At 42.9% G+C, this 24,694-nt stretch overlaps 1 protein-coding gene across 7 annotated transcripts in view; it reads left to right on the top strand.

The window, feature by feature from the left end:
* Positions 1-24,694, top strand: part of SLC35F4 (solute carrier family 35 member F4) — a 133,863-nt gene that overhangs the window by 82,894 nt on the left and 26,275 nt on the right. For 3 of the 7 annotated variants that reach the window (XM_068148999.1, XM_068149000.1, XM_068149001.1), the window contains one exon: positions 23,272-23,460. The exons of 2 other annotated variants lie outside the window; for them this stretch is intronic. In XM_068148999.1, the coding sequence (XP_068005100.1) occupies positions 23,272-23,460 (189 nt within the window). Of the gene's footprint in view, positions 1-10,438; positions 10,519-23,271; positions 23,461-23,947; positions 24,026-24,694 lie in introns of those variants that run through there. 2 more of the 7 variants (XM_068149003.1, XM_068149004.1) reach the window with 2 other exon arrangements.

Below are 24,694 nucleotides of genomic sequence, written 5' to 3' on the forward strand. Positions count from 1 at the left end.
GCCTACCACAGCATCAGTGGTGATAGTGATGTAACTGCCAACAGAGGGATTGGATTCAATATTTGTTTTGTATCTATTTGTTGTTATTACTGTCATTACAGCTGGTTTAGTTTTCCAATCCATCAGTCCCTTATTCCCTTTCTTTCCATTTGGGAAGGGAAAGGGGCTTAACAGAGAGCATCTGTCACTCTTTTAGCGGCCAACCCAGCCCTGACCCTTGACAACTGTTCAAAAGAATTCCCTTGAAGTCCAGCCCTGGTTCTTTTTCAAACTGGTGCTAGATGAATTTGTTATCTGATGTTTTATTTATTTGGTTGGTTGGGTTTACTTTTTTAATTATCTTTTTTCTTTTTGTGTTTTTTTTTTTTTTTACGTGAACCCAAAATCTAGGGGAAAAGAAGAGAGAATTGAAGTCACATGGGTTCTCTCTTCTGCTGGGCCAGGTATACATGAACCTCTGTGGCACTTCTGCTGATGAGTGCAGATAAACTTTGACACTCAGCAGAGATCACAGAGGAGCTCTGCAGGTGCTCAAAGATGTTTTGTGCTGAGCCTTTGCAACCACAGCTGCTTAACTGCTAGCTCCAAGGGCTGGCTGATGTCTTGTAGCTGGGATTTTTGGGCTTTTATTTCATCATCCATAAATAAATGTAGCTACTATTCTGCAGAGGCAAAACTACTCTGTTATCAGGGCTTAAAATGGAAAATAAAAATGCTTTTAAATACTACAGCAGAAACCAAGAGGTGGTAGATTTTATAACTAGCAGAGCTACTGAAAATTATAGTGTAGAGCCTTAAGCTGGAGATACCCATTGACTCAGATGTTGGTCACCTTGATCTCCTTCAAAAGCTACATTGTCAACATTGAACATGGGATGTTCAACATCATCTCCTTAAATCAATCTGGGACACAGAGTAGTTTGCTTGTGATCAGCAGGTTACATAGCCCTTATACTCTGCTCCAGGAGTTTTTCATAAGGCTTTGTATCTGTCTTGGGAATCTTCTAAAATCCAGTGTCTGATACTAGTTTGACTCCACTATGCTGACTTTTAGAGATCTAGATTTCTTCCAAGGAAAACACAGAAGCCTGAATAATAACTGCTGCTTGCTGGCAGCAAGCTTGCTTTTCTTTTTAACATTTTGTGCCTATCCTTAGTGGTCCTAAGTTGTCTGTGGTACAAAAGTTGGAAAACAGCACTTGCAGTGATTTGGATGCAGTGATAGTTTGCTTACTTGGGAATTCTGCAGAGCAACCTACTTCTGACACCCATTCAGAGCTCACAGTGTGTTTCCTTCACCCTAGTTTTTATTATTAGCTTAGCTAATAATAGCTAGTTTTTATTATTAGCACCTTTTTATTATTTGCTCAGTATTGCTTGATGAATGTAGACTTAATGAATGGGACAAGCTAGATGAAATGCAAGGCCTTTACTTTCAGAACACCTTAAGTACCTCAGTGCAGTCAGTGAAGGACTGGTAGTTCTGAATATGTTAAACACCTTCTGGAGGTATGTTCTTCACTGAGATGTAAAATTACTTTATCATAGGAAGTGGACCTACTCTGTCCTTATGCTGTGACCAACTCCATCTGTGCTGGCCAGCTTGATCACCAGAACAAGAGAACACAGTCTCAAGCTGCACCAGGGGAAGTTTAGGCTGGATGTTAGGAAGAAGTTCTTCACAGAAAGAGTGATTTACCATTGGAATGGGCTGCCCAGGGAGATGGTGGAGTCACCATCACTGGAGGTGTTTAGGAAGGGACTGGATGGGGTGCTCGGTGCTATGGTTTAGTTGATTAGTTGGTGTTGGATGATAGGTTGGACTCAATGATCTTAAAGGTCTTTTCCAACATGGTCTGTTCTGTTCTATTCTGTTCTATTCTAACTCCTGCAATGGACATTTTCTCCCTGTCATCATCTGATTTTGTTCTTGTTTAACAGCTGACCAGCTCTCCCACTGAACATTCCATTAGGTGGTTGAATCACTGTCCCTGGAGGTGTTTCAAAGATGCATAGGTGTGATGCTGAGGGACAAGGTTTAGCACCAGATTTGGTAGAGTTCAATAGTGGTTGGACTCAATGATTTTCTGGTCTTTCCCAACTGAAGTGATTCTATGAGTCTGTGATTAAAACAATTGAAGTCTCTTTCTCCTGACCTTGCCAACACAGTTGTAATTAATCTTTTGTGCAGAAACCTGCACAAAACCATGCAGAAACATGCATGACGATGACTTGCTGTCTCCCTTCTGTCTTATTTTAGTTGTTTGACCCCAGTTCTTCCCATCTTCACACACAGACTGTAAGCCCTTTGTTAAGGCTCTAGTCCTTTTGCAGACCTTTTCTGAAGCTTCAGATCTTGCTTTGTGAATTCTGCACCCAACCTTTACAATCAGAGGGGCTGTAAAAATCTAATACAGCACAACTAACATGACAACAAGCATTATCTCATTCTATCACTTATCTTAAAAATTGATCAAATTTCTTCATTTAAGGAACTCTGTGGTGCCATCTAGAGTGGTAGGGGTTGCAGCATTGGATGGCTCATGTTTCTAACCCCACTTTAGAACCTGCCTAGGGAGGAACATGCTGGTGTCCATATTTTGGGACTCACCAGCTGTTAACTTGTAGCATGTGATGCTGTTCTGGTTACAGTATTGAAAAAGGCTCTAAGCCATCTAATTAACTGCTACCTACCCAAAAGACAGCAAATAGGAGAAGTGATTTACTGTCTTAGTGACATGCTCTATAGTGACAATGACAAACACAAAATAGAAGTTTTCTTAAGTGCTCTCCTGCGGTAAAGAGGCCCTTTGTAATTGCAGAAGCAGAAAATAGAGACAGCTTATTTCACTTGTGGCAGCTTTGTTAATAAAACATTGGGAAGGCAAATAATTATCTGGCATGCAATTATATCTAAGCTGTTTTCCTTGGGAAGAAAATAATCAGATAAATGTTGGGAGTCTGGTTTTATTATTCTGTCTAGGAAGTCTGTATTGGATATTTGAAATTGATATCGGATTTATTTGTTGTTATGGAGCAGACTGTGCATAGGTTGTCTACTTGTGCTGTGTTTTACCACCAGGGATTTTCAGAGTGGCCAGGTTGAAGTAGGAACCCTTCTCCTAATCCCTTAAACTTCTGAAGAGTTTGAAATTCACATAACTTTTGAAGTGGGATGCCCAACCTCTGGGTAGCTGAAGGCTATCCAGATAGTTTTTCAGAAACTCACAGCATAGTCTTGTAGCTTCACTATTTTGCCAGCCTTGCTTCTCAAATGAGCAAATCCTTCCACCTCAAGCAGGTAGGTAGTGTTTTGTGGAGTCTGGAGAGATCTGGTTTCTCAGACAAGGTCTGTGTATGCTACAGGTGAGATTTCTGTGTGTTCTCTAAGAGGCTCTTGCTTTTCACTGTGGCTGGCTGTTGATAAAGCCCCTAAGTTTGAAATTTTCACTGGAGTATCAAACTCATATCATCATGTTTATTCAGGATTAGGACAGCAGGACCCATTCAACCTGGCAGTGGCTCTGAAGCCAGTAACATCATGTGCACTGCGCAGCAAAATGAAGTTATTCAGTAGCTTTTGAAAAAAATCTTTTGATTCTTCTGTAAATAGGAATGAGTTTCTAAGGTTGTAGGGAACTTCTAATATTTCTGTTAAGCTGAAATCCACATCTTGTTTCTTTTAATGTCAAAATACTGAAGAACTAAGTCGATAGATTTGCTGTTTCCATAAAACACTGAAAGGCTTATATTGAAATTGAAGAACAGCTCTCCATGCCCACAATTCATACTTCTCCCTTATGTCTTTAATTGCAGAAAAATTTAGTATTTTTTACTGTATCATATTTTCATGTTGGAAACAGACTTAAAAAACCTAAGAAGCCTACATTGCCAGCTCTGGAGATGGTAGCACTTGTCTCCCGATCATTGGGGGAGGGTGGTTTGTTTCAAAAGCTGCACGATTAAGGAAAGTCTGAGGTTTATTTTAATTGACACTTTAATCCCTGTGCTTCTCAGGGAAGCACTAGTTATCAGGTCTATAAAATCACACAGTGAAGAAAAAGTTTTCCAAAAGTACTGCAGTGGATGCTAGTATGTTCAAGTCAGTAGAGTACTTCAGAGGAGAGAGTGGTGCTGATAGTGGGGTTGGGGGGGATTCATCAGATACTTCGGGTTTGTGATGATGTCTAACGTCTTACTTGCTAGCATCAAAACCATTAGGAGCTTTTTGGGCGTCTGGTGGCCAAGACACAAATGACTGTCAGTCATCTGAGTGTTTTTGAACTGGTATCACAATGATGTGGGAGCTGGCATCAGAGTCAAGCTGGCAGCTGTTAACAGTAGCTCCTTAGGGTCTGGTGGGACATGGTAAACTTAAAAGGCCTTTGCTTGTGGCATCAGAGAGAAGCTTTCCTGTCCTGAACAATTGAGTAGTACTACTGTGAACTATCATACCATCTTTGAGTGGATGTTTAGCTAGTACTGTTGATTTTATTTCTGGAGATTGCCTGCTTGGAAAGCCTGAAAATAGATCATACTGTTTTTTTTTCTGGTAGAAAAGCAGGGTGGGTATTAAAGAGTGAATTCCTGAGCTGATTTACTGAAAATAGCAAACTGTGTTAGCATGAACTAGAGATCAGTGTATAAACATCCAGTCCCCAAGGGAACTGAAATAATTTCAGATTTAGTAGGTATTTCTTTCAGTTCCTAGGTAAAATTGTATCAGGCAGTGAGTAATCTGCAACCTGATCTAGGCATACCTGTGTTAGCAGGGGGCTTGAACTGGATCATCTCCACAGGTCCTTCCAGTCTCTACTATTCTGTGATTTTTCTGGGAGAGTGCCAGAAAATCTGGATGAAGTTCAGTTTCTGCCTCAGTGGCTTTAGTGTGCCTTTGATGTAAATATTCTCAAACAAATCATACCTGTTTATCAGGGAAGTCAAGGTTAAGGCAGGCTTACTACTGCAAACCAAGTGGTGGCTGGAAACAGTGGCTCCCAGTCTGAAATGCCATTGCAGGATCACTCATCTGATTCCAGCTCTTTGGGCAGAAGATCTGGAGAAAACAGGCAAGAACTGTTTGTTGCTGATATGATTACTTCTATGCTGTCCATCAGTAAGGTGCTGAAGGACTTCACTAATGTAAATAAGACAGTAAGACCCTCTAAATTATGTGAGTTGAGGCTGCCCTGTCCCTATTCTTCTGTAGCTGTATGAGTCTGGCATTGACCACCTGAGTATGGGCTGTGGATGCTGATTAATTCACACTTGGGGAATGATTAATTGCCATATCTCTGTGTTGGTCAAGTGGTGCTATATCTCATATATTTGGTCATGTAGCCATTGGATGCCTAGAGTCACTGCTCCTGCAGACAACAGAGAGGAAAAGGTGCGCACAGTCATGTCCATTACACTGGACGTGTGAGCACACGCTAGTGGAGCCTCAGGACAGTGGGCTGCCTGGTAGTTGTTCATGGGATGCTTAGCAGAACACAGCTGATATTTTGGGTTCCTGAGCAGAGGTATCCAACAGTGCTTAAGCCAGAGAGATAAGAGAGAATAAGGAATTCAGGATTTTATTTTTTTTCAAAATCCATATGATGTGACTGGGCACAGCAGTGAGATGTGCACTTCTTTTTTATTGGGAGCCTTGGAAGTTGTCTTGAATTCAGTTTGTTGTTTGAATCAAATAACATTTGCTGTATGGTTCGCATTTTGGTAGAAGCAAGGTAAAAGTTCAAACTAAAGCCTTGACTTTGCTCTACATGAAAGTCTCTTTGTAGGATACATCTGTTTTGATCTCACTTTCAATGTTTGTCTCTTCTGTGCCTTCATCTAATTTATATTCCAACAGGGTAAAGTGAACTTGATAATGGCCTTTTAGCTTGTCATCTTAAAACATGTGCTCAGCCTAGAAGAGCCAATATAAGTCATGTTTATGAGAGTCTTGTAGTCTAGTGATTTGGAATGGACCTGTTTGCTGCAGGGACATATGCAAAGTGGGTTTCATACAGACCTTGTAACTAGTGGTGTTTAAAACAAAGACAGGCTACAATTTTTAATCAAAGTGGAAGAGAGTCAAAGAAAGTTCTTTCATGTCTTTATTGCGCATTCCTTTTGGGATCACCTGCCCTAACTAGGGAATCTAAAAGCCTAACAAGTGTGAGCAAGTTGCCTCACCACCGTCATAGTCAGTGGGAAGATGTGGGCACCTATAAAGAGTTATTAATCTCAGTTTACAGTAGACATCTAAGAGAGACCATGCAAGTTGTCTTCTAGAGATATCAGTTTCACGCCTTTAAAACATTCTGACTGGTGCAGATGTCAGTGTCCAAAGTCAATTGAGATGAAGCCCAATATCACTGTGGAAATTCTTTTAGATGAGATGATTCTGGGGCCATAGCACATTTGTCATCTTGTCTGGATCCTATATTCTGTCACTCACTGTTGGAATTGTAATGATATTGAGGTTGTTTCCTACAGGGGGGAAAAAAGCTCCCCAAACTGAACCTGACATAGCTCCAATTATTCTTTGGCTGGGAATGTAGACACCATAACCAGCTAGTGACATGAGATGGTGTGGACATGATCCTTTTTACTTTACTGCAAGGTAAACTTCCAGATGATTTTACTGGTTTTGGTGTTTTTTCTTTCCTGTTTTGCTAGCAGAAAGTGAGTTCCTCTGTGGCTGGAGCACAGTTTGGGGGGCTGACACTTAGGACAAACCTGCAATTACTGGAGTTCAGCTACAACTTGACGTAGGATGCAGTTTCAGTGAAGAAGAGTAAATAGGTTTTACTTTTGCAGCTGGTCCTTGAATATGTGTGACTAACTACTGCAAAGGGAGATGTTGTAAGCCAAGGGAGCTGTGTGGGTTTTGACGGCATCAGCCTCTTTGTGCTGTGAACGTGGGGTAGTTGTTAGTGGATGTGATTCAGCACTCTCTAATTCTGATGCTGCTTCCAGCACTGGTTTACTGTCTGGTTAGTGAGTCAGCAGACTTACAGCTTCTTATCTGGATTGATATTTACTGAGCCAGGGGACAGAGACCGCTGCAGGCAGCATGCCCTGTGTCTTCACAAGGAAGGCAATTGGTAGCAATCTGGATGTGGTTCAGAGGCCTTCAACTGCTGGAGGAACCTCTCCTGAGACTCACCTCATTCAATTATTGTCTTTTACAATAAAACTGGTAAAAGGGAATGGATACTTTTGTCTCGAGAGCTTCGGATAGTATCTTAGCAGTGTTTGCCTTAACTAGAACAGATGTGGAGGTTATAAGCCTACAGCCTGGGTTACATTTACAGTGAATAGTTACACACTGTATAATTTATACTGTTGTAATTCATGCTGCACATTTCCTTGGTAAATAGGCACTCCCTGAGTGAAAATAATTGGCTATGTAGATGATGTGGAGCATGGGATTGTACTGGGATTTGTTAATTCTAGACTGTGGCTACTGTTGATTTGGGGCTTGTGTTCAAGGAAATTGTCAGCCAGTTTTTTCAGGTATCCCACAGCTTCCACTTCCTGCAACTAATCAAACTCAAACATGTGGCAGGCTGAAAGCACAGAACTGAAGGCAATCATCAAGGTATGAAGATCTGTTTTCCCTGAAAACTAGTTTTCTGCTGAATTTTGGGGGGAAACACCCATACTTGCCCATTCTGGTGCTTTGCATAAACGTGAGGTAAAATGGCACAGGACCACAGTTTCCACATTGACTTGCAGTCCGTGGAGTAACTATTAGGCCATGCTGGTAAGTCTGGAAATCACATTCTGCTTATGGGTGGATTTGTCTGATGTATGTCAGGAGAGAGGGGCAAAATCTGCTTCTCTCTCTTCCAGTCCATGTTGTTTTATTCTTCTCTTCAGCACACCTAATGTAGAGACAGAGTACATGGGAAGGATCAGTGGATCTACATGAATAGCATCCTAGAAATGTGATCAACTATTCATAGCAGGAGCAGAAACAGATGGCCAGAGCTCTTGCTTGTGTAGCCAGAGAAGCTGATGATTTTCAAGCTGCAGTCTGTGATGGGAGTTAGAGTTTTAAAACAGTTTTATATCTGCTTTGTTTGTTCTGTAACTGTTATATGGAGTGGAAATTGCTTTGTGGTTTTGTGGCTTCTGAATTAGTGTTCAGATGATGGCTCATTTTCCTTTGGAAACAAAAAGGAGCAACTTGTAGATGCAGTCACGTTCTGCCATTAATGCTGAAATTGTCTGAAGGAATTGTCTCGAATTGCCTGACATTGTCTCATGTGTTTTGTCCTCACCATTGTTAAGCCTTGTTAATGATTCCATTATAAGCTCCTACTTTCAGAAATGGTTTTCTAAAAACAATCTCTGTCTTATATTATCATGTTGTTTATATCATGTAAATGCTCAAGGGCAAGGCATATATTAATAGACAGCTTTGTGATTGTGAAGCCAGCAATTACTTGACTGGTGATTACTCTATCACAAACTCTGCTGACTCTCGGCACTTTGGAGAGGAGAATAAAATTCCTTCTGTAAATTGGGAAGATGATTTTCTTTGGAATGGTGTTTGTTACTGAGTGCTGGAAATCCTCTGCATGCAGATAAGCAGTAAAAGCTGGTTAGCTTTATGTGATGCAATGTGATGCTTTGGAAAAGGTTGGAGAGCCTTAGCAGTCACAGGGGATGTAATCCTTTAAGATCCTAAAGGATTGCTCCAAACCTTCCAGGAGAGGACATGCTGGGTGGAAAACCCAGCAGCTGTAACCATTTCTCTTTTCTGTACTTCTTTCATAGTGTGTCCCAGGTACTTGACACTGGGGTGGGATAGGCTTGGGAAAGGAGGTGATGAGGTGCTTTCTTCTTCCCTCCATAGACTTCACCACTGTCTCTTTCTTACTGTCACCACACCCCAGTAGTAGAGTCCAGGCCATTCTATGTCCTGAAGAGAGCAGCATTAAAGGGATGTGCAGGGCAAGGTCATGCAGTTATGATAATGTCCTATACTGCTGGCTTGGTTGCTCCAAAGACAGAAAAATCACTTCCTATTCATCTGGGTACAGTGGACTCATGCATTAGGATGCCATAGATAAGTTCTCTATATGTGCCAGGCCCTTCTGTGGCTGCATCTGAAGGATGATCTGGTCAGGGCTCCTATTCTTCCCCTCTGCACCTCCATATGGGTGTTTGTAACTGCGTAAAATATGTGAGATCCTGGCAGGCTGCTTTAAGAAGCTCAGCACATGATTCTTCATCCTTTTCAAATCACTTTGTGACCTTCCTTACAGCCAGTAATTTCTAGTAAAGGATGGAGGACCAAGCCACAGGCCAAGAATTTCCACTGTTAGTTGCTTTCAAATTGATGAAAGGTATGTGTTTCTGCAGCCCTTAAAAGTTCTGCAGCTTTGCCAGCAGATTCCTGGTGGAGCTAAGCTGCCTTCTGACCATTTCCTTTTTATTTCCTATAGCTTTTATGCCAAATACCTTGAATATCAATGGTAAAGATTTCTACCTATAAATTCTTGCATAACTCTTAATAGTAGTTTTCTTGGTAAAGAGCTCTGCAGCCAAGGCTCTTGAAAGGTGTTGGTAGCCACCTTATGGCAAAGCAAGCTCCCAGCACAATGTTGGGTTACACAGGAGGATGAGGTTTTCTAAGAGCTGGAGAAATTGTATGGGTTGTCACTGGTTTGTTTACTGGAGCCTTCTCATTGCTCCAGGTCAGCAACTTCCATTAATATAAATGATAATAAAATGGGAATAGAAGAGGGAGGATGTCAAAAAAAGAGGGACAAAACTGTCCCGACCGCCTCAAGGGAAGTGAGGAAGAAATGCAGACCAGCCCTAGCCTACATATATCTCCTGGTTGTGACAGCTTTTCAGGGCATTAAAAAGAAGCGACTCCTGCAATACCATCGCTTTGTTACTGGATACAGAGCTGGATGCCACCAGCACTTTTGCCCAAGGCATTCCTGATTTAACTGCTCTATATAGGAGTTACATTAGTCAAAGTTTAGTTAAAGTAATTACTGTAATCATCTGTATATTATCACAGTGTAAGGAACCAGAAAATTGTGTTGCATAATTCCCTTGCAGTTGTCTGAGAACTCTCCTGCCTGCTTTGCTACCACAGCACAGATATTTGATGCGATCCTGGCTTTCACGCAAAGGGGCTGCCGCGCTTTTGAGTTTACCAAGCGCAGTCACTTAATATATTTATATTTCATCCGCTGTAGTTAACAATTGAATGAAAGAAAAGTGTTAGCAGAGGTCAAGCATTGTTTGAATGTGTTGCAAATGGTTTCCCAGGGAAACAGCAAATCAGTACTCATAGCCTACTGCAGCATCTCCAGAACAACATCTAGCCACCAGCCATAGCGGAGTGTTTACTATAGTACTCGGGACCAAGAGCGATGCAGCCTAAAGCCGAAGTGAGCGTGTGAGCAGGAGAGCTGTTGCAAAGGATGAAGAAACATTCGGCACGAGTGGCACCTTTACCATCCTACAATGTTTCTGAATTAAATTCACCTGTGCCAGATGGTAAATGCTGTTTTTTCTCCTGTAAATTTAATCCTGGGCAGGAATATACTTTGCATGCTCTTTCTGCTCCATTCCACCCATAATAACGTGAGTATGTCCATATATGTGTGTGTTTGAAGTGACTTAATGCCTGGATAGCATTTTTAACCCTTCAATATAATTTCTGTTCATCATGTTTAACTGCTGTGTGCATGATTTCTGATGGAGAAAGTGATTCCCTGATGGAGAAACTAATATTGAAATGTGAACAACTGATAAAGTTGCTGTTCCTCAGTTCTGGCTTTTAGAATGATGTGAAAATAAGTCCATATAATGTTACCTGCTTTTTTGGTAGTATTTTAATACTATCTAGTAGGTTTATCTTTTTTTTTTTATTAAAAGACAGAAGCACCAACTTTATGGGGTGTGCTGTCTCTCAGCTTGAGATAGGAAAATTTGCCTTACACTGCTTTTTCTGCCCCTCTTACTTTTCAGAAGTGTCAGTTCTAAAGCAATTCCTCAATACAAAAACCGTAAGACAGAAATAGTGAGATCCGTGGTGTGCTCTCGCTCCGACATGACTGCCCTATTCCTCGCAGAGTGCACACCAACTTCACACTGCACTTCAGTGTCAACTGGAAATGTGGTACTGTTGTCCAGCATGAGACAGGACTGCAGAGATGGATGTGATGCAGACATAAAGCTTGGCATGCTGAAAATACACAGTGGGTTCACATGTGTTAGAAGTTGAAGGTGGAAAGGAAAGCTTTTTCTAAACATATTCCTCATGTCCAGGTTCAAGTTTTCATTTTAAATGTCTGTAGAAATCTCAGGCTTTACCTGCACTGCTGCAAGTTTGTTCTGTCTAGTGTCAGAGCTTTTCAAGAGCTGAGTGGTACTTTCCAAAGTTGCTTGCTCTTCCAGAAATTAAACTCTTTTCCCATGTATGTTGTTAAGAACACTGAAGCCACAAAATTGCAAGCCACGTGCTGTCTCTGGTTTGAGCTTTGGTACACCAACCACTGATGAAAATGTGATTCCTTTTTGTGAGGGTAAAAACAATGCGAGAGACACGGTCCAGTGCTTGTCAGCAGAGCATGACTTCCACTTCTTCAACCTACCTGGGTTGGACTGGTTTAAATTACAAATGGGGCTGGGTTTTGACAGAGCAGGCAATAGGTTGTGTCATTTTTCTTGGAAGTTTGTGTGATATTTAGAATTCTACAGACTTGGTAGTTACCTGGTGGATCTTGAGGGGAGGATGCCTTAAGGTTGAAGGAGCTGCTAGACCTGCTAGTTATGTCTGTCCATTGCTGTTGGACAGCACCAAATTTTAGGGTGTGTGATATTGTAATTTGTACACTTGCCTACTTGTCAAGGAGCAGTGTTATAGCCAGGTGAGCTGGCTTGCTGTGCTGGCTAATGGGGTGATCTGCTGCTCTTCATTTCCTGAGAGCTCTCAGCACAGACCAGGCTTGTGTCATGCCAAGCAGTGAATGTGAGGACTAAACACTGTCCCCAGGACAACTCATAAACCGTGAGTGCCTCCAACTTCACCAGTCCCAGCTGCTGTCAGGCACCTCTCTTCAGTCCAGTACTAACCTTGTCCTCTTGCTGGGTTCTAGCAGCAGTGTCAAATATTGCATTGTCTGTTTCCTTAGGGAAGGAAAATCCAGTTGTTGCAGAAGGAAAGGGCAATAGACTGGAAGTGACTACATGACAGCACTTGTCATATCCAACAGGCTGAAAATGGAAAGGTTCTTCCTGGGGATGAAGCTGGCCAAGCTGAACTAATACTGCATCCATACATTAAATGTGTGCAGCCACTTTTACAGATCAGCAAATGTATTAGCAGGGATTCCGGAAGAATCCTAATGGGATATGACAGCCAGCTTCCAAAGAGCTCTGACCTGTCACCCTTTTCCTTCCCAGGCATGAGGAGGGCACATGGAAGAGATGCTGCAGCAGCTTGAATTCTGGGCTGTGTGTTGGGAGGAGAGCAAGGGAGAGGTGAACTCTGAGTTGGCAGGTTTTGAGCAGTTGAGGTTTGTGACTTCCTAGATAACTTCTGGTAGAGCCACAGAAACTGCTAATTCCTGAATAGTGGAGTAAAATGCAGGCAAGACGACTTCTTCAGTAGCAAAGAGGCACCAGATGTTTGCAGATAGCTGACTAGAAAATGCTGCTCCCATGGAAAGAAATGGAGCAAGAGACAGCTGCTGAGAAGAGCTGGCATGTGGGCTGAGTGGCTCTGGAGGATGTGAGGTCTGTATCTAGGTATGACCCACAGCCACCAAGTACTTTTCAGAACATGTTATTATTTTAGTCCGGCCAGTCCCCACTTGCCAGCACCAATCAGCTACAGCAAGAGGACTGTATGTATGTGAGTGCTGGAGCCAGCTGGGTTGTATGAACACTGCATGGAAGAGACATATCCCAAATGTGCTGTCACAGAAAGGCAGAGGTGAGACTAATTTGAGCTGCTAGCCTAAGGGCAGTGGAGAAAACAGTTGGAAGTATTTCTTGGCATCACAAAATGTAACAATACAGTGCTAAATACTTACATTTTACAGGTAAGCAGTAGCGGCAGAAGTATGTGTTTAATGCACATACCACAGGGCTGTCATGGGCTGAGCCTGAGACAGGCAGGTTTGGACTCATCCAGATGCATGTAAATGTGAGCCTCAATAAGTGCAAAAAAAGTCTGAAGTTCCTGGAGTCAGCAGGAGAGCTGGACACCTCTGAGAGGGTGATTCATCTGCTAAGACTGGTGTCTTAGGGAGCTGGAATGAATCAGTCTCTAGAGGCACCCATCAAACAAGAGAGGCAATAATTTGTGTTGGAGATGACTACAAGAGATCTGATACTTAGTTGTGTGTCAATGTGCTGACTGCTTTTCCACTTGTATCTTAGGAGACCCATGAACCAGCCTGGATTTATTGCAGTGTTTCTTGAGAGTAGAAGCTACATCATACTTATTTAGTAATGAGATGTATATGAGTGATTTCTGGAGTGTCCTGGGTCTAAACTCATTTCACAATGGTTTTATGACAAAGCAGCCTCATGGCTTTCGTTGAAGCTACTCTTGTTTTACTGCACTGAAAGTGAAAACCTGTCTCTTTCTTTTTGAAAATGTCACTAAATTATAGCAATTACAAGATAAATTTTCAAAGGATTTTTTTAAATAGAGACTCCTAACCTTTTATTTTGGTATAAAATGTAGAAATTGTGAAACTATTGGAGGCATATCTGATAATTCATTACAAAGTTTCCTTTAATGGGGTGGTGTGCAACTTCAAATGATTTGTGTTTAGCAGTTGCTCAGTCAGTGCTGAAGTGGTGATAAGCTGGTTGATCTTAAGCTAAGGAATCCTGTGATAAGCTTTAGTTGGTGTTGGGTCAAGTGTATCTGGGGAAAGAAAGTCACATAGGTCTGTTGCAGTGAAGGATGTCCCTTTGAATGTGTGTTCAAGGGACTCATTCAGAAGTTGTTACTCAGGTGATCTCGTAGAGACTGTTTATGTAAGCAAAAGCTCCAGAACCACAATAAGGGAACAAAGGCCCCATAAGTCCCTGGAAATTGTTCCCTCAGGCAGGTATGTCTTGACTTTACCTGAATAAAAACATCTGATATCTGGCTTCCTCCTCTGCACAGAGCAGCCTAATGTGGAACCACCCCTGTCATCCTCCTCAGAGGCTGACCCAATGCTCACTAAAATCAGTTTGTCTTTCAATGAGCTGCAGCAGGGATTGGATCAGTCCTCATGATGTGGAATCAGTTGCTGATGCAGGCTTGTTTGGCTGAACATTGGGGTGCAGACCTCTGGGTGCCTCTATGTTGTCCTTACTCAAAGGCCATCCCTGACAGGTGTGGAACTGTTGGAAGAGACATTTAAGATCAAGTCCAATCATTAGTGCAGCACTGCCAGGTCACCTAAGCACCACATCTACACATCTTTTAAATCTTGGGCACTTCTTTGGGCAGCCTGTTCTAATCTAGTGCTTGACATCCTCTTCTGTGAAGAAATATGCAGAATATCCAATCTAAACTTCCCTTGTAACAACTTGAGGCTGTTTCCTCTTGTCCTAGTGCTTGTTACATGGGAGAAGAGACTAACTCTCACATCACTACAGCCTCCTGGGAGTTGTAGAGACTCTCTTGAGCCAACCTTGAGCCTCCTGTTCTCTAGACTAACAACTGCAGTTCTTGCAGCTTCTCCTCAGAAGACTTGAGCTCTAGCCCACTCACCAACTTCGTTGCCCTTCTTTGGACATGCTCCAGCACCCCAATGTCCTTGTCATTTGTATCAACATATTTGTCATTTGTTTCTGCTGTGGGATCAGTTTTCAGGGAATTGATAATCAGTGCAGTCAGAGCCTCCCTTCTCACCATGTGTGATGTGGGACATGAAGGTGGTCTTTCCCCAGGTATTGGATGGTGCACCCGAGAGAGACCATAGCACTGATATCGATGTCTGTTGTACCTGGAACAGAATGTGTTGGCGGTGGTCAGAGGAGTGGGAATCCTCATGGGTGAGATATGGTATCTAAGCACAAGATATGACTGCTGTGTACAGGGGAGGGGTTTTTGACTGTTTCATTTGGATTTTCTCCCAAGCTAGCCTAAAGCTGCTTGTCTAGAAGGGTAACTAGGTGCAAGAGTGTAGAGAGACACATCCCTTGATCAAGTACTATTTTAGCTATAGGATGTGAAATTTAAGTTTACTGCCTTTCTGTTCACTTGATAGCAAGGGTAGGAGGGCATGTGGAAGCTGTTGAGATTTGTAATTGTGAATGAAGTTGCTGTCTGCTGAATTGAAGTGATGGAGTGCATAGAGACAGTGAGGAACAATTTACAGAAATTGCTGATGGATGCCACTGTTCAGCTACAACAAAAACACCTGCTTTTTTCCTTTCTGCTCTTGACAATAGTTAATCACAACATGAGAGGAGTGCTGTGCACCATCACTGAGTCACTTGTTTTTCATTAAAATCTGAAAGTCTTGTTTTCTCCTAGGACAAAACAAAGCAAAAAAACCCCACAAAAAACAAAATGCAAAAATTGTGACCTTCTTATCCCCTTCAAACATTAAAACTTCCAAACCAAGCAAATAGTAAATGAGCAGGGCTTTACTCTGCAGATACATGTGCATGACTCCTAATGTATGGAAAACATGGCAGTATCTTGGAGAGATGCATTTAAATGGAGAATGTTGTCTCCAGATGTCTGGGACACAGTGAAATTATTATTCTTCACTGAACAGGAGATGCTTATTCCTCAGACTTGTGGTGCACACTGTCTGCAAAGATGCCCTCTCTATTGTTTGTTTACTTGGCTTCAGTAGATGTAGTTATGGCTTCATGTCCTGGGTCAAACTGCTGGTCCTGAACTCAGAAAAATTCTTCACTTTGAGGGTGGCAGAGCACGGGAACAGATTGTCCAGAGAAATTGTGGAGTCTCCATTACTGCAGACATTCAAAGCCTGCCTGGATGTGTTCCCGTGTGATCTACTCTAGGCAAACATGCAGGTGGGTTGGACTAGATGATCTTCAGAGGTCCCTTCCAGCCCCAACGTTCTGTGATTCTGTGAAAAGTTTGGGAGAGTTTGCCCTTGAATTTTAGCTTCCCAGGTCAGCAGTTATCTTTAGGTACTTTAGTATATGCCCAGAACAGCTTTGCTGGTTGTAGTGAGTTGCTGCTGGTTGTAGTGAGTTGCTGTAGGTTGGCACCAGTTTAGCAAGGTGCAGGATTTGAGGTAGCCCCTTGGGCTGAAATGAAATAAGCTATAGACCTAGTTCACCACTGGATTGATGATGTTGGATAGCCCTGTCCCTAGTTGCATGCTAACAGCAACAAACAATCCCATTAAAGCCATGACTAATCCATCCTAATGAGGTTTTATTGTTGTAAAATGGGCAGAATAAGCTCTCTTCACCTCTGCCAATAGCAGTGCAATTCAGTCCCCTTTCCTGTAGTGCCAAATGCCTCCAAGGCTGTTGAGTGTGAGAAAGAGAAGACTGAGAGGAGATCCTATTAATGTTTATAAGTTTCTGAAGGGTGGGTGTCAAGAAGAAGGGGCCAGTCTCTTTTCAGTGGTGTTCTGTGATAGGATAAGGGGCAAAGGATGCAGATTAGAACACAAGAAGTTCCACCTCAATGTGAGGAAAAACTGCTGTAAGCATGACAGTGTTCTGGAGCAGGCTGCCCAGAGAGGTTGTGGAGTCTCATTCTCTAGAGACTTTCAAGATCCATCTGGATGTGTCCCTGTGGGGCCTGTCCTAGGTGATCCAGCTTTGGCAAGGGGGATTGGACTCGATCTTCACAGTATCACAGTATAACTTAGGTTGGAAAGGTCCTCGAGGATCATTGAGTCCAACCTATCAACACAGACCCCATGACTAGACCATGGCACCAAGTGCCACGTCCAATCTCCTCTTGAACGCCTCCAGGGACGATGACTCAACCACCTCCCTGGGCAGCACATTCCAATGACGAATGACTCGCTCAGTGAAGAACTTCCTCCTCACCTTGAGTCTAAACCTCCCCTGGCGCAGCTTGAGACTGTGTCCCCTTGTTCTGGTGCTGGTTGCCTGGGAGAAGAGACCAACCCCCTCCCAGCCACAACCACCCCTCAGGTAGTTGTAGAGGGCAATGAGGTCACCCCTGAGCCTCCTCTTCTCCAGGCTAAACAATCCCAGCTCCCTTAGCCTCTCCTCCCCCTAATATTCTGTGATTCTGTGATATTTCCTTGGCCACAAAATTAACATAATCTCCTTATTGTGTGGCATTAAGACCAGAATTTCACTACAGAACTCTCCAGCCCTCCCATCATGAGCTGTCTGTTATCAACATGAGCCTTTGCACAGGCTGGTGTAAACAATAGACTTGTGATGTGTGAACAAGGCCATCAGTGCCAAGGATGCTCAGCCTAACAGGTAACGTTGCAGTGCAAAGGAGATGTCAATTCTTTCACCAGGGCCCAGTTTAGCAGGAACACTCAGCTGACGTACTTTCCACATAACACCAGACTGGTTTCTACCTCCAGCCATCTGTCAAAAGCCAGCAATTGTTTCCACAGCAATGATATGAAGACATCACACTGTCAGTGCAAAAACCAATGACATATTAGGAGCTGAGATGTTGAGGATATGGTAGAAGAAGGGTATTTTAATACTGAATGATGAAAAGGCAGATTGTAGATGCCTTGACTGCCTGAAAAGCTGCTCTCTCTCCTGACTACAGTGGTAGCCACAGGTGACCGCTGCTCTGTGTGGGGCTTTGGCAACATAAAATCATAGCATTGTTTAGGCTGGAAAAAGCTTTAAAGAACATCAAATCCAACCATTAACCCAGCACTGCCGTGTCCACCACTAATTCGTGTCTCTCAGCACCACATCTACACAGCTCTTAAATATCTCCAGGGGTGATTCAACCACTTCCCTGAGCAATCTGTTCTAGGGCTTGACAGCCTCCACTATAAGTTTTTCATCTGTCCAACCTAAACCTCTCTTGGTGCAACTTGAGATCATTTCCCCTCATCCTGTCACTTACTGCTTGGGAGTATGAACTGACTCCCACCTCACTCAAACTCCTTTTGAAGAGTTGTAGAGAGGCTCCCCTTGAGCCTCCTTTTCTCCTGGTTAAACAACCCCTGGTTAAACAACCAGCCACTTTTTATAGGACTTGTTCTCTAGACTCTTCGTCAGCTTCACTACCATTCTCTGGACCCACTACAACACCACAATGTGCCAGGTACAGGGGGTCAATCTCCTTCCTGGCCCTGCTGGTCTCACTGTTTCTGATAGAGACTAGAGTGCTTTTGGCCACGTGGGCACATGCTGGTTCATATTCAGGTAACTGTCAACCAACATGCCTAGATCATTTCCTGCTGGACAGCTTTCCTTCTCCAAGCCTGGAGTGCAGGACCTGGCACTTGACTTTGTTGATCCTCATACAGTTGTATGAGGTGATCTCGTTCCATTGATCCAGCCTGTCTAGGTTCCTCTACAGAGCCTTCCTACCCTCAAGCAGACCAACACACCTTCCCAAAGTGGTGTAATCTGCAAACTTGCTGAGGATGCACTCAACCCCCTTGTCCAGATCATTAATGAAGATATTAAAGAAAACTAGCCCCAATACTGAGCCCTGGAGGAAACCACTGACCACCAACTGGATTTAACTCTATTCATTGCCACTCTTTGGGTTCAGCCATCCAGCCAGTTTTGAACCACACCCATCTAAGCCATGAGCAGCCAGAAGAAGCTGTCCAGATCATTTACTCACCTATTTAACCATAAATTTAGTTGTGTAATCAAAAAAGAATTGTGTATTTTGGTGCATACCAACAAGCCAGATGTTGCTGTCTCTAACTATGCCAACACTTCATGTCGGTAACCCAGTGTCATGAATGCACAGATGGCTGGAATGTGGTTGGAAGGAAATTCAGTTACCTGTTTGAGAGCTTCTAAATTTCTGTCAGAGCAGTTGGTTAAAAAAAAAAAGAAAAAACAAAACAATTCTGTGATGACCTATCCATTCAAATTACTGCCAGGCTGCATTTTTTCAGTATCTTTTTTTACGTTGCCTTGATTATTTTACAGGAAGCCCATTTGATCCTTTTTTAGTAACAATTCTGAGACCAGGAAAGTCCCAAATAGAATGGCTTGAGATTTTTTTTTGTGTGTTTCAAGTACTAATGTCACATGCTAAAGAGGTCATATACATGAATATAATCCAAAGACAATTGTTTTTCAACCTCAAGGCATAATCCTTTCTCTCCAAGTCTGCTGCAAAATAGCAAAGTGATTTTCTAGGCAAGGCAAGGATGTATTTTCTCTCTGCACGAGCTGCATATGGAAATCAGAGTCTGAACAAAAAGCCACCAGTCATGTATCACAGCTTTCAGAAGGTAAAAGGGCAAGGAAGCTGCACATAGTTTACAGATGGGTGGCACAAACAGGTTGTCAGAACAAGGCATGTGCTGCTGCTTCCTGATTTGAATGGACATGGCATTAGCAGCACACTGATGGTCATCTACTCCTTCTGCTGGCATTCAGAATCATAAAGTGGTTTGGGTTGGAAGGGGCTTTAAAAGATGATTAAGAGAGACATGGATCTGCTAGACAAGGTTGGGGGGGCGGGGAGGGTGCAGAAAGATCAGATGACTGGAACACCTCTCGTATGAAGGCAGGGTGTTCAGCCTGGAGAAGAGAAGGCTCTGGGGAGACCTTATAGCTTATATTTCAGTATCTGAAGGGGGCTTACCTTTGAGAGTCCCTTCCAACCCAGTGCAATCTGTGAATCTAGGTTCAGCCCTGCCCCAAGCAGGGACACCATCTACTAAACCAGGTTGCTTAAGGCCTTGTCCAACCTGGTCTTGAACACCTTGAGTGATGTTCAAGAATGTGGAAAGGCATGCACTTTGATATTAATTGTGGTATTAATCATGTGGTTTAGGTTAGTCACAAGCTGTGGAGAAGATGTACTAAGGTAGTTTTTTAGTGCATAGCTGCTTCTTCATTTGCACAGGGCAACTTGTTGCAGCACCCTGCTCTTGGTCCTCTCTTGAGAGAACATGGTCTTACTGCCTAAGACCATGAAACATCCATAAGCGTGTGGGATTTATGAAGGTACATGGAAGTTCAATGGAAAATGGTACTTTTGATTCCTGCAAATTTAGAGGGTCTTGAAGGATCTCTGCTTCCTAGCTGATAATCACTGTGTGAGACAAAGAACCAGAGTTATGAGCTCTACCTTTCCTTTCCCTCCTGTGTGGTAACTTCACAGTTGTGTGAGGTTTCATTGCTGGACCGTGTAAATGTTGATTTGTTGTGCTGGCTGATCATACCAGTTTTGGATAAGTTAGCCCAGCATGTATATTTTCATTTTTCCTATCAAAGTGCAGCCCTAAAGTATATTGAGATTCAGCAGCAGTCGATGGCCCAGGCTTTCTGGCTGTAACAATGAAATACCGATAAATTGCTGTGCTACCTGATTGCTTTCAAGCCTAAGGGAAGAAGAATTCAGTAAATCAAGCAGTGACTTTTGATTAAATACAATCACTTAAATTGCAGTTTAAATTGGTCTCAACTGCTGAGTTTCTCCATGCACATGAAAAGATTGATGCTGCTTTGTTGTACCAGCAATAAATAACTCCGAGTTCTTTTTGCATGTGAGGAAAAATAGGTTTCCTTGGAAGGTTGGTTGTGCATCATCTGCTAGACTTCTGCTGAGCATAATGTGAATCTTGATCTTGTTCTAAGTCACATCTCAATTGAGATGTAGCACGTCTTTCAGCTTAATAAAATCTATTTAAATGATACATATCAAAATGCATGATGATTTGCATGGAGTACCTTGGTGGGTGCTTTTCTGAGGACAGGCTGTCAGCAAATGCCTTCTGAAAACAAAACTTTAAACCGAGGACCTGAAAATTCATAACTGCCTCTTGCTCTCAAGATACTGATTGTCTTGACCTTCTGGAGGCTGAACTCAACTTTCAGCTGTGAAATAAATGTGTTCTGCTGCTTTTGGTGAGGTGAATGGCCAGGGGCTGCCATTTCTAGTGTGTTTCAACCTCAGAATAACAAAAGAAGTTTACAAAGTCTTATGAAGTAGGTTATGTTATCCTTGTTTGGCAAGCGGGAGAAGTAACACTCGGAGTTATGAAATGAGTGACACAAGGTCATGAGGGAGTTGTGTGGCTGTTAGATCATTATTGTCTGCATTAAAAAATAAATACATTAATTACCTGCTTTAGCAAGGGGTTGGACTAGATGGTCCCCAGAGGTCCCTTCCAATCCCCACCATTCTGTGACTCTTTGAAGGTGAATGGCTTTTAGAAGTTCAAAAACAACTAGTAGACTCTGAAAAACTCTGCAGAGTGAGGAGGAAAAAAAATACAGTGCTTAGATGTCACATAACTTTAATTTTTCAAAGCTGACTTTTGCAAGTCTACTGTCAGAGGTTTGTATCCTACATTAACTGAATTTGTGAGTGGCAAGGTGGGACTATGCATCCCTCAAAGTGGACAAAGGATAGATGGAAGAGCATCTTTGAGAAAGATCTTCTCTGGGGGTTAGCTGCTGGGTTCAGTCATTTGTCTACTTCATGGGTAAAAACGAAACTTGTTAGTTCTAAGGAGGCTAAGAGAGGATTATTATTTTTTTTTATAATACCATATTGTACACATCTTCTCCTTTGCAATACTTGTGGTGAGACCTTGTGAATCAAATATTACTTCAAGTTCATTGAAGGTTACATGGACCCTCTGAATTTCCTCTGCAGAAGAGTGATGACTTGATTTATGCAAGCTCTTGAATGTCAGATACAGTCCTTGCTTTAGAATATATTTTTATGTTGTTGCTTGGCATGGAGTTATGGCTCATGTTGCAATGAAGAAGGTTGCCCTCTGAGATGTCTGCCATATTTATTATACATTTGGCAGCTTACACGGAATTTCTCTCTATTTTTGTATTCTTTTCAATGTGAGGCAGGTGTGATTGTGTGGTCATTTGACCCTGGCTGGGGGCCAAATGCCCACCAAAGCTGCTCAATCACTCCCCTTCTTAGATGGACAGGGGAGAGGGGGAAATATAATAAAAGGCCAGTAATAAGGTAGAAGCAATTTAATCATGTGAAGCGCAAGCAAAGACTGCACATGGAACTAAAAGCAAAGAGAGACGTTATTCTCTACTCCCTATCAGCAGGTGATCTGTGGTTACTCCCGGGAAGCAGGGTTCTACATGTAGTAGTTGCTCTGGAGGACAAATGCCACGGACAAATATCCCCACACATCCTTCTTTCACATATTTTATATATCTGAGCTGACATCATATCTTGATTTTATGGCTGAGAAGAAGGTTCTCTCATGCAGCTCGTGTGCTGACCTCTTGCATAGACACCTTTGTGAAATTCGGGAGTATGTGCAAGATCACCAAGCTCATTCTGCCAGATATCAGCACTACACCCTTTCCTGTTGTTTGCTGGTTCTTAATCTCCTCCAAGCTGTTACTTGTAAAATGTAGTGTCTTACTCACTGGAAAATGTTTCATCTGGTACTACTGGTATTTCTGGGACCTGGGTCTTCTCTGATGCCTTGTGCCTGTGTACAGCCTACCTGAGAACTGCAGGATCTTGCTGTTGTCTGCACCTAGCAGAAAAAAAGGCAACTCTTCTGAAGATGTGGAGATTCTGATTTGGTGCGTGTAAAGGCTTAAAACTGGAATCTTCAGTGGGTTAGCAGAATTCTTCACTCCATGACCTGTCAGTGGCCATGGGTTTGTTCCTTACAAGAGTCTCAAGGATCATCCTGGAGGATGGAAAGAGGAAGCTCTCTTTTGTAGAGCCTCTCAGCCCTGACCCCAGGAGGCCCTCAGCCTTCCGTCGCACCCTAAGGGAGAATGGTGGCCTCTCCTTTTGCCAGATTCAGTGCTCAGGAAGGGGCCCATGTGAGTACAAATTCCTTTGCCTGCTGAGACCATATGGATGGAGCCATGGGGCTAAGAATATACTGCAGCACGGGGCTCTCATTTCATCATGGGAAAGGCTAGTTTACACACAGCACCTTTTTATCTATAAAGGGGGGAGAGAGTTAAGTATTTACTTACTTATTTACTTTATTCTGACCAGAGCTGAAACCTTGTTTTTTGCAGTGTGCTTCCTTTCTCCTGCAGAGTCGTTTGTATGTGTGCATTTCACTGACAGAGGGTTTGAAAGCCCCACTTTCCTGCAGGGACTTTACAGCCAAACTGATGCAAACTCTTTCTTCTCAGGTGCCTCACGATCATCTGTCATCCAATGCAAGCCAGGAGGCAACTGCCCCAGCAGACACAGAGGCATGACTAGGCAGCTCTCCCCTCTATCTGTTGCTGAAGATTCTGCTGCTCCCATTCTTGAGCTGCAGAATCGAAGTCCCTCAGGAATCTGTCGGCACAGCAGAGTCGAGAGGCAGAGCAGATCAGGTAGGCACAACAGCCACATTCCCAGCCTCACAGCATGCCTGCCAAAGGCCTCTTTCATCTGTCTTTTGAACGATGATGCAGCATCTGAGCATGTTGACGTTGGTTTACGGTGCTGCGAACAGCAAAGCCACATGAAAGCCCTTCCTGTACCTGTGTGCAAACCAGGGTGAGGTGGGAAGTAAGCAAGGATGGGAGGAAAAGGCCTGGGTCTCAGCAGGTATGTGTAGTGTCAGAAATCAGAAGGCCAGTAGGCACAGAAGAACTTGGAAGGATGATTAACTTTAGCACACAAGTTAGTTTTTACAAAGTGGTTGTGTTTCCTCAGCTTCAGCCTGGCCAGAGACCAGAACCCTTAAGAGCCAGCCGTGTTCCTTCTCAAACACAATGACAATCCCAGCTCATGCCATGGATGGTTTGATGAAGAGGAAGAGAAGGAGCAACAGGTGGAAGGTTATATAGGGAAGACCGTCGCAGTTCAGATCATCGATCAGCTGCAACATCAGGGCTTCCATCAGGAATGTGTCACCCACTTTACTGCAGAAGTTTAGCTCAAGTGAACCTGTAGGTATGGTGAACACTGACTTCTTCACTGTGGTGTCCATCCATCACCAGCAGGGTTGTGAGCAATTACAGTATGCAGCCACAGGCTTTTGAGCCTACTGAATTGTGCTGTTGAGGAGGAGAAAGACATTAAGTGACTGAAATAATTTAACTGTCCAAGTTCTGTGAAAGTCTGTGTAGATACTGTGAGTAAAAAGGAGAGGAAGAACAGGTTGGATCTCCATTGCACACTGGAGTTGTGGGAGATGAACCTTCCTCTTGTCACTTCACTGATGGCAACAGGAGTCAGCCATTGCCACTTTCTGTTGGAAAACACGGGAATCTTGTGCTCAGGGCATACTTATTCTCTTGATGGAGTTCCTCAGAAAAATATTGGAAGTGATTATTGCTGCAAGGGGTGGATGATACAGCATCTTACAGTAAAGATCTTATCTAAGGTATCAGAAAAGTGATCTGTTCTCATTTTTGCAGATATGAGGCTGAAATAACTCTGCACATGCTGGCAGTAGGGTACATCCAAAATCAGAATCCATCTTCTGTAAGAAGGCCACTTTGAAAAAAGAATAGTGCTTTGACATCATACTCTTCTAAATACTTATTGTGCATTTATTAATTTCCCTTTTTATCCTGACCTTTCCTTCTTCATCAGGGAGGTTTAAATAGGATTGGTATA

The sequence above is a fragment of the Melanerpes formicivorus genome, unplaced genomic scaffold (assembly GCF_026170545.1).
Source record: "Melanerpes formicivorus ecotype bairdi unplaced genomic scaffold, bMelFor1.0.p_v2 SCAF_17, whole genome shotgun sequence".
NCBI classification, from domain to species: Eukaryota; Metazoa; Chordata; class Aves; order Piciformes; family Picidae; genus Melanerpes; species Melanerpes formicivorus.